At 37.8% G+C, this 11,117-nt stretch overlaps 1 protein-coding gene across 1 annotated transcript in view; it reads right to left on the reverse strand.

The window, feature by feature from the left end:
• Positions 1 to 11,117, reverse strand: part of IFT80 (intraflagellar transport 80 homolog (Chlamydomonas)) — a 202,906-nt gene that overhangs the window by 92,854 nt on the left and 98,935 nt on the right. Inside the window, exon 8 of the mRNA XM_006901333.1 lies at positions 5,211 to 5,390. Within this exon, the coding sequence (XP_006901395.1) occupies positions 5,211 to 5,390 (180 nt within the window). The remainder of the gene's footprint in view (positions 1 to 5,210; positions 5,391 to 11,117) is intronic.

Below are 11,117 nucleotides of genomic sequence, written 5' to 3' on the forward strand. Positions count from 1 at the left end.
TCCCATTCTTCTCAGAGTCAGCCACAGTTTGTTATGATCCACACAGTCAAATGCCTTTGCATAATCAATGAAACACAGATAGACATTCTTCTGGTAACCTGCTGGAGGGTAAGTTATGAGTTGATGCCAACTCAATGGTAAACAAACACAATATGTTATTGATCTCTTTGGGGCCAAAGATCTCATCTTTCTAAATAAGAGACCCTCCAGGAGTCTGAGAGCTTCTGAGAACTGGACAGTGAATAAGGATGAGAGGAAAAGAATTGATGCCTTGGAGCTGTGGTGTTGGAGAAGAGCAATGAACATCCCATGAATGGCCAAGAGAACAAACAGATATGTTCTTGGAGAGGGACAAGCGGAATGTTCTTTGGAGGCAATAATGCTGAAGCCTTGTCTCACATACTTTGGACATACTGCTAGGAGGGGCTATTCCTTGATGTTGGGAAGGGTGGAAGGTTGGCAAAGAAGAGGAAGACCCTCAACCAGGTGGACTGACATGGTGACTGCTGCAATGGGCTGTTGTGTGTCAGGAAGTGTGAAGATAGCGCAGGATAGGACAGGGTTCAGATGTTTTGTTCATAGGGTCTCTATAAGTTGTACTCATACAACAACATGTACAGCAACAAGCAGGTGTCTGAAGTCCTAGTGGGTATTTATTCTCTGCCATTCATTCATTCATTTATTTTTCACTAATCATACTGGTTTTTTCTCCAATAATTCATGCACATTTTATAACATTAACTAATAACAGTAATTAACTGCAATGTCTGATCAACCCCTTAATTAACTGTATATGGTCTTTCCCTTCATACAATTTATCTATTTATTAATTTTCACTTTCTTTCCCTTCCCATTCTTAGTAGCCACCTAGGAATCATGAAAAATGTGTGTAAACCTCTCTCTGGCTTTTTATAACACTTGCCTTTTACCATAATTGTCCTTTTACGACAGACTTATGTCACTCTGCATAATTTCCTATAGATTCCATGCTATGCAGGGTTTCACCAATTCTTTATCATTCTTCAGTGTTGCATAACACTCTATTGTGTGAATGTACCCTAGTTTCTTTGGTTATTTGTCCACTAATGGACACCTGGGTTGTTTCCATCTTACTGTAAATAACACAGCAACAAGCACAGGTGTACATACATCTGTTTGTCCCACCACTCTTATTTCTGTTTCACTAATTTTTTAAAAGATTCAAAATGTTATCCTTGCCCAGAAATATTTTAAAAGATATAAAAGTTTTAAAAGGAAGTTATATGGTATATTTTCAATATGTAAACATGGTATTCATTCAAACAGCTTTTAAACCCAAGTTTAAAATGATTCACTATTTGTAAAGGTCTCTGTCAATATTAAAATTATAGACAGATGTCTGAAAATATTGTCTAAGCTAGCACAAGGGTAAATCCCCCTTTATGTGACTTTGGAACCTACAACTACACCCAAATAAAACACTCAAGCATTTATAACTAAGTACTCACTGATAATTGTTCTTATAGTTCTAAAAATATGGCAAATTTTTGGAATTATAAGAAACAATTCATATCAGAAATATCCCATTATTAATTTTAAAATACACCCAATACCTTATTTAATCCAGGGGTATATTTAAACTCCTGTTATATATTACATTTTACTTCTATCGATACAGTTTTAACACTCCTCAGAAATAAATAAATTTTAAAAATCCTGTTTGTATATTTCTAAAATATTAATTTAATCCTTGGTTTAGTTATAATCATAGTAGTAGTAAGTACTATTCATCGTTGTTTTATATATCTTTCTGCATTTTCATCTATGTCACCACTTTATTAATAACTCAATCTTTAAAAATAAGTTGTTGTTGTTGTTAAGTGCTGTAGTACACAAAAGAAAAAAAATACATTGTACCTATCGTCCAGGAAGAGTGCAAACGGTCATTACAAAGACAGAAGAGAAAAAAAGACCAAAATGTATGTCTGAAGAAACTCTGAAGATTGCACTGGAGTGCAGAGAAGCCAAAGCACAAGGAAGAATTCAAGATACTAAAGAGCTGAACAGAAGACTCCAAAAGGCAGCACGGGATGACAAAGCAAATATTACAATGAAATGTGCAAGGAGCTGGAGTCGGAAAATCAAAAGAGCCAAACTTGTTCAGCATTTCTTAAGCTCAAGGAACTGAAAACAAATTCAAACCTCGAGTTGCTATAATCAAGAATGCTTTAGGAACAATATTAAATGATCCAGAAGTATTAAAAGAAGATGGAAAGAATATATTGAGTCACTGTATTGAATGGAATTGGCAGACACAGAAGAATTTCATGAAACAACATATGAGCAAGAGCCGATGGTGATGAAGGAAGAAGTTCAAGCTGCTTTGAAGGAAATAGCAAAAAACAAGGCCCCAGGAATAGATGGTAAACCAATTGATATATTTCAGCTACCAGATGCTGCCCTGGACATGCTCACCAAGTTGTGCCAAGAAATCTGGAGAACAACCACTTGGCCAACTGACTGGAAGAGATCTATATTTGTTCTCATCCAAAAGAAGGGTGACCCAACAGAGTGTGGAAACTATAGAACAATAGCATTGATTTCACATGCAAGCAAGATTCAACTGAAGATTATCCAAAAATGACTGGAACAGCACATCAGCAGAGAACTGTCAGAAGTCCAGACTGGGTTTAGAAGGGGTCCGTGGTACTAGGGATATTGTAGCTGATGTTAGATGCATCTTAGCTGAAAGCAGGGAATACCAGAAGAATGTCTATCTGTGTTTCATTGATTATGCAAAGGCATTTGACTTTGTGGATCATAACAAACTGTGGCTGACTCTGAGAAGAATGGGAATCCCAGAATACTTGATTGTCCTAATGAGAAACCTATACCTGGACCAAGAGGCAGTCGTCAGAACAGAGCAGGGAAACACTGCATGGTTCAAAATTGGGAAAGAGGTACACGAGGGATGTGTCCTTTTCAACCTTCATGCAGAACAGATTATCCAAGAGGCTGGGCTCTATGAGGAGAAATGTGGTGTCAGGATTGGTGGAAGATCTATTAACAATCTGCCCTATGCAGATGACACAACCCTGCTTGCTGAAACAGAGAAGGACTACAGCCTTCAGTATGGACTGAGGCTCAATGTCAAGAAGACAAAGATTCTCACCACTGGACCAATTGGCAGCATCAGGATGGATGGTGAAGAGATTGAGATTGTTAACAACTTTAGTTTGCTTGGCTCCACAGTCAACACTCTTGGCACCAGCAGCCAGGAAATAGAAAAAAATGTATTGCCATGGGAAAGTCTGCTGTTGGGGACCTCTCCAGGGTACTAAAGTGCAATGGTGTCACTCTGGAGACTAAGGTGCACCTGATAAAGGCCATGGTCTTTGCAATCACTTGTTATGCATCAGAAAGTTGGACAATGACTAGGGAGGATAGAAGGAGAATTGATGCCTTTGAGCTGTGGTGCTGGAGAAGAGTATTGAATATACCATGGACTCCCAAGAAATACAGATTCATCCTGTAGAGAGTTGAACCAGGCTGCTCCTTGGAGGCAGGGATTTTGGGGCTTCATCTGACATATTAGGGACATGTTGTAAGGAGGGAGAGGTCCTTGGAGAGGGACATCATGCTTGGGAGGGTGGAGGGATGTCGCTGAAGGGGAAGACCCTCTATCAGGTGGACTGATTCAGTGACTGGGGTAATCAGGATGGGTGTGTCAGAGGCAGTGAGATTGGCAGAGCAGGGTTTAGGGCTGTTGTACACAGGGTCGCTATGAGTCACAAATGACTCAACAGCACATAACAACAACAACAACAACCTAATCATTACTTATATAGTGACTAGATTATCCAATCTGCCTAAAATCAGGATTCATAGGTATTTAGTAAAGAATTTAACCTTGTCCAAAAGGAGATTTGTTTTCTGTTCTCAAATCCTGGAGGTAACCTCTAGGTCCTTGTAACTTTACACATGCGTATCTTTTCATAGGGCCTTTCAGCCTCACCAGACATTCTAACAATATAAACTAGGGTGAAGGCTCTGGGTCATCTGGCATCAGCTTGACCTCTAGAAAGGCTGGAGACAGATCAACAACCACAGGCAGTCAGCTATACCTGCATGATGGTGGCCTCGGACCTCTGGCTCACAAGGTGTAGGAGGCCCCCTAATTGGTAAGACCTTGTGTCTATTGTCATGGGAAAGCACACTGTCCCCGACTGCACAGGAAGAGGATAACTAGAAACTGCACAGGGATACTTCCTGGACTTTACTATATGTGCCACTTCCCTTGGCTGGTTTTAATCTGCATCCTTTAGTTATAATAAACCACAACCATGAGTATAAGTTTTCAATGAGTTCTCAGAGTCCTTTTGTGAATTACTGAAGCTAAAAGTAGTGTTAGAGAACCTTAAGTGTGCAGTTTTGTGGACTGGGCACCCTAATTTTACAATGAGCTAACAAAATATGTGAATGTACTTGACCAAGAAGTTTTGTTCCCAAAACTTTATAATAATTATAATAATCTGAATCCTGAATGCTTAAGACCAGACACAACTGATGAATATAAGTATAGGAAAAGCAAGAAGGTAGATTCTCTGGGGAAGAGGGTTTGTCGTTTGTGCACTGTCTCTACACTCTACCTTTCTTCAACTATTAAAATAGATATTGAATGCTTATTACATACAAGGCACTGAGAAAGGTCACATAAGGAAATAAGAGTCAAATAGTTGTGCTTTTCTAAGGCTTACCCTCTTCTCAATAAAATTCTAACACTAACTCTTGGTTACACTCTAACCTGCCAATCTTAATCTAAAGAAAGGGGAGTGATAAATAAGCTTATAAAAGCAAAAATCGGTAAAAAAAAATTAGCCCTGCAGCAGTTAGCAGGTTGGGGATTATTAAATCCTGCTCTAAGAGTTAAATAAAGCTTGCTGGACTTGTCACAGCTTCTTCCTTTCTTCTACGATCGATTTCTACAATTCCTAAATGCTTCAAACTTTGCTACACCTGCTGCAGACCAGTAACCACAGTAGCTGTAAGTACTTAATTCTTTATCAATGAAAACTTTTTATTTTATATCATAAAAAATCACTATGGTATAATTAAGATAGTCCTGACATGACTAAATTATTATAAACTTGATTCAAATATAATTTTTCAAAAATATTAATATTTAATAGCAAAGAAAAGCAGCCATAATCAACTCTAGAACATAAACATACCTGCATGGTCCTTCTTTTAGTTAATGTCACTTGAAAATTCTTCCACTCCCAACGCTGCTCTACTACATGTGCGAAAATCACATGCCCATTTCCACAGGCTCCAGCGATCTGTGTGCCATCAACTGACCAGGCGATGTTAAATATGCTGCCCGTGTTCGGCTTTTCTAAGGCATATGACCACTGGAGAAGAAAGAGGATGAGGAAAAACTGTTCAAAAATAAAGACAAAGCAACAAAGTAAGTGTTAAATTGGGAATATGTTATTAGGACACCTTTCCAAAGAATGCCTTTTCGTTCTGGAATTACGAAAATATTTTAAATAACATTATGCTGTAATGAAATGGAAGATAACCGACGTATTTTTAAAGGACACAGCTGTTGCTGTGTACCATCTAGGTGGACTGGACCCTCCAGTAGCTGACCCTTTCTGAGGCAGTTAATCATATGGGTGGGGACGGCCCTTCCTTTTTCAGAGCAGCTGGTGGATTCGAAACATGTTCCTTCAGGAATGAAGTGCAGCTTCTTACCACGAGGACACCAGAGCTCCCTACACTTGAGAATACTATAATAAAACAATATATTAAGTCTCTCAAAATTGGCAAAATGACTTTCTTGCTGTTAAGAGAATTAATTTGACCTGCATTTCAATTGAAATTCTTATTTATTCACATTTTTACTACTTTTAAGTAATAATACTGATCAGGTACCACACAAATATTCTACCTAAAACACTAAGGTGTCCAGTTATTCATTCTTAAGGCTCTCTATAGTTAGTACCTCTACCCAAAACTTTCTCAACAACTTACTTCAAGAACATAGATAAAAACAGAAAATATTTAGTTTCACAAAATAACACCTCTGAAAAATGCACAAAGTCCACTGTAGTCTCTTTGAACATGTGTTAGAGGAGAATTGCCCTCGGGTTCCATGTTTTTAAGGGGAGCCCCCTGTCTCCATTTTGGTGATTGGGTGGCATAGCAGGAATCTGTAAGATGGGCCTGCTTGTTCTGGTTGAGGGTTGGGTGGAATGTTTCGTGGTTTAAGTCTCTCGTTTAGTGTCAACAAGGCATCATTTTATTTAAAAGTTGGTTGGGCCCTCAGGCCTCATGTTATTATATTTTGGAGGAGCATTCTTCCAAGTTGTATAGTATTCTTCTGTCAATTTGCTGTACTGAGGTAATTTGGATTTGCTGTGATGCTGAACCTTGTGCCCTTAGGGTTACCCATGGTAGACAGTCACAGGAGTGGCATCTACTTCCTAAACAACATGCCTCTGGAAACTCTATGAACTTAGAGAAATGATGGTAGTTACAGAAAGGCTTCAGGCCTTTTGTTCATAGGGTCTCTCTGAGTTGTGCTCGACTTGATAGCAATAAACAACAACAATCTCTTTGGCAGCCTAGTGGCAAGAAGCTGCACTGCAATCGCAAAAGCATGTGCTTCAAGGCCACTTTGAAACAGCTGCTTCAAAGGGGAAGGATAAGCAATCTTCTGCTCTTCAATTCGGCTATGGTTTGGCTCCCACTTGATAGTACACAACAACAGCAATCTTTGTGGAAATGGATTACCAGGCTTCTCCTGTAGGACGCTAGTTGCAGAGTTCAAATCATCATGCTCTGCATTAAGAGTTATGTACTTAAACATTTTTGTCACAAGGAGAACTTAACATCTAACATATCCTAAGCCATGTGACCTTAGGCTAACTACTATTTACTATATATTTCTTTCTCTTATAATGTTGTATGGTATAACCTCTCCTTTTCCTAATTGTCATCCAGTAAACTGACTGCTGGCAACTTCACAGGGTTTTCAAATGCTGATGTTTAGAAGCAGATTACTAGGTCTTATTTCCCACCTGACCCTGGGTGGACTTGAATTTCTAATTTTTAGGTTAGCAGTTGAGCTTCTGAACCTTTGCACCACCTAGGTACTCTTACTCTGTCCTAAACCCTATTTATCTCTTTGTAAATCTAATTCAGAGATAATAATAAACATCAGCTAGCAGAAAAGTGTGTGTGTGTTTATGTGGATAAGACAGTGAGGAAAAACAGGCTTTGTAAAATGATCTTATACGCACTTTCTTTTGTTTTTCAGATACAACATACATATTTGCTTGAAGGAAGACTTATTTGACAAAATTTATATACATTATCTTCCTATTCTTCCAAACAAAGTCTATTATCAAATCAAATGTGAACCAAAGATACTGCTGCCGAGTTTGTTCCAACTCAGAGCAACCTTTCTTCCAAGAGGTTTCCAAGGCTGTACGTCCTTCCGGGTGAAACGAGCCATCTTTCACACTGAGAGCAGCTTGGGGATTCAGAATGTGGACCTTTCAGTTAGCAGCCCAGTGTTATGCACAACACCACCAGTCAATTTTTCTGGCTCTTGTTAGTCCAGAGTGGGCAATTACTTTTGCTTTATATGATCACTCGTTTTGACAGCGACTTTAGGGAAGATAGAAAAAAGTTGACTAAGTGACAAGAATTTTATGTCAATAAAATTCATAAGTAGAATTAAAATGCTGAAGACTCTCACTATTTTTTAATATTTTTTTTTCACATCTGCCCCCCGCCATCAGACCCCTAACTACTCCTAATGGCTACAACTCACTACCACTAAGTTAGAACCAACTCACAGCTGACCCTCCAGCCCATGTTCTGAAGCTATAAACAGCACAAGAGAACACTACCCTCCTTTATCCACAAAGCTGTTGGCAAACTGGAACCTTTCCATCAGCAGTGCAATTACCAAGGTTCCACCAGCACTACTGTAATAAGGAACCTATAAGGAAGTTATGCAAGGAGAAGCTAAAGAACAAACCATGAGGTTTTGCTCCATTATCAATAATGAAAATGTTAGAACCTTCTTTTTATGAATCAAAAAGATTAAGAAATCAATTTCTATATATAGTAGGGAGCACTGGGGGCTTAGTGGTAAAGAGTTACTCTGCCAATCCAAAGGCAAGCAGTTCAAAGCCAGCAGATGCTCAGAGGGAGAAAGATGAGGAGTCTCCTTCCATGCAATTTCCCACTGAAAACCCACTGAACGGTCTACGATGAGCTGGTTCTAACTCAATGGTACACAACAACAACAACAACATCATATATATTACTTAGACATCCTCTTTCAAGAAATAAGTACAAAAGACTTGAAAGTACAAAAGCAAATGTATTTTGCTTCTAGAAATGAATTGAAATTAATTTATTAGTGTTCACAAAACTAAACAAGAATTTTAATTAATTATCTATGAATACTGTTTTCCCATAAAGATTAAAAGCAATACCACAAAACTAAAGGGGAGTGTAAAAAATAGTAAGTAGACAAAAATGTGTAAGAACAAAAAAATTCCATTTTTAAGTATATAATATTAATATCTTGGGTTATGGTTATAAGACACTTCTTTTTAAATCTAGCCTGTTCTGATGATGTGAAGTAAGAAACATAGCTTTATATTTTCAAACTATTTAGGGACAGTTTTGAAACAGTTAAAAATACAAATCAGACAAATAAATGTCCTATTATATTTAAACTGAAAATTATTTACTTAAGAACTTATAGGTACATGATCCAAACTAGCATGAAAAATTAGAAATATTTAGCTAATATCTTTATAAATTACTCTAATTTTTTTCAGTACACATGAATAAAAATAAACTCTACATTAGGAAACTTATCCTTGAAGACAAATTTTAAGAATGATTTTATGACAGCCAAGTTACACTACTAATTTAGATTTTTTTTATTCATTAATATTTATTCTCTCTCTAATCCCATTCCTAGCTACCAGCTCAAAATGATTCTGTGCATAAGCCTTTCATTAGCTTCTTAAAATAGTGGTCTTGAACACGGTTCAAATCCACCAGATGCTCTGCCGGAGAAGGAGGCGCAATATCCTCCTGTACCAGTCAGATCTGATTTGACGGTACACGCACACAAAATTAAAAAAATTTAAAAAAAAATAGTGGTCTTGTACAATATTTATCCTTTTGGGTTTTTTTTTATTTTCTTACAAAATTTATTTACAAAATTTGAATACACTGCTTTTAAGAACAAATTATTTTTTAAAAAAAAGAACAAATTATTTCCATTTCCCTCACCACGCCCCCATCAAATTGTACAACCTCATGATTAATCTCCACCTCCCCTTGCACATCCTCCTCCCTCTGCTTCCACCCTATCCCATCCCTTTGGATCCTTATACTCACTCTACAATAAAGGTTCTATACAATATTTATCCTTGTGGGACTGAGTTAGTTCACTCTCGACCAAGTTAGGTAACAATTTACAAAATCATTGCTCCTTTGTGCTGCATAGTGTAAATGTACCATAATTTCTCAATGTTTATCCTTTTTTTTATTTTTGTGTGAGTGTACCATCAAATCAGATCTGAGTGGTACAGGAGGAGATTGTCCCTCCTTTTCCCGGCAGAGCAACTGGTGGATTCGAACCCATGCCTCTGGGATTGTAGTTGCAGCTCCTTGTCACTAGGCCACCAGAGCTCCCCAATGTTTATCCTTTTGTGACTGACTTATTTCACTTGGAATAACATCCTCTAGATTTATTCATTATGCATTCTTTGATTAATTGTTTCTTGTTCTTTAGTATTGCATAGTACTCTACTGTGTTTATGTACCCCAATCCTTTATACATTTATCTATTAATGATCTCTGATGGCTGGCTCTGTGGTAAAAAATTACACTGCCAACCTAAAGTCACGTAGATCAAATCCACTAGCGGCTCCAAATGAGAAAGATGGGCAGTCTCCTCTTACATGACTCACAGCCCCAGAAAACCTACTAGAGTGTCAGATATGAGTCTGTTCCATATTAATAGGATGCAACAACATAATCAGGTGAGATCCATGTGTATAGCCTGTGTTTATGTTTCTTATAAAAGGTATTTGCAATGAATAAATCATTGAATGTGCAGAACTCTATCATTCTATCTCCAGCCTGATTTCTCTCACCGAGCCCATATTTTCCAGCTACTGAACCTTCTTCTCTCTTCCCAACTTTTGCCTTCCAGTCGCCCATTATTATCAATGCATCTTGATTGCATGTTTGATCAACTTCTCACTGCAAAACTTGGTAGAAATCTTCTATTTCTTCCTCTTTGGCTCTAGTTGTTGGTGCATATATTTGAATGATACTGGTATTCACTGGACTTCCTTGTATGCGTATGGATATTATCCTGTCGCTCACCACATTGTATTTCAGGATGGATCTAGAAATGACTTTTTAAATTATGAAACCAACCCCATTTTTTCTCACCTTTTCATCCCCAGCATAGTAAATCATATAATCGTCTGATTCAAAATGTCCCATGCAAGCCATCTCATTTCACCTATACTTAGTATGTCAATATTTATGCGTTCCATTTCTTTCTTAACAATGTCCAATTTTCCTACATTCATGCTTCTCACATTCCATGTTCCAATCACTAGTGTCTGCTTACAGCTGTTCCTTTTTCTCTGTATTTCTAAGATCTCATTCTCAATTGCCATGTCTGCCAGTCCTAGCAATAGTCTAAGTGTGTTCTACCGTACACAGGGTTTTCGACGGTCTGTCTTTTCAGAAGTGGATGGCCAATCCTTCTTCCTAGTCTGTCTCAATCTTTAAATATATATAATAGTATCTGACAGACAAGCATTCCACAGAAAAGAACCGATGAAAGGCAATTGCCCAGTTATGACAATGACAAATAGACTCAATGTTATAGCAATGAAAACCAGGCCGGGTGCTGACTGTGGCAAAAACCACCAACTACCCATATGCAAGTTCAAACTAAAGTTGAGGAAAATTAAATCAAGTCCATGGGAATCAATATTTGACCTTCAGTCTATCCCACTTGAATTCCAAAACAATCTCAGGAACAGGTTTGAGGCCTTGAGCACCAATGAGCATAG

This window comes from Elephantulus edwardii, unplaced genomic scaffold (assembly GCF_000299155.1).
Source record: "Elephantulus edwardii isolate Elephantulus edwardi_28Jun2011 unplaced genomic scaffold, EleEdw1.0 scaffold00320, whole genome shotgun sequence".
Taxonomy (NCBI): Eukaryota; Metazoa; Chordata; class Mammalia; order Macroscelidea; family Macroscelididae; genus Elephantulus; species Elephantulus edwardii.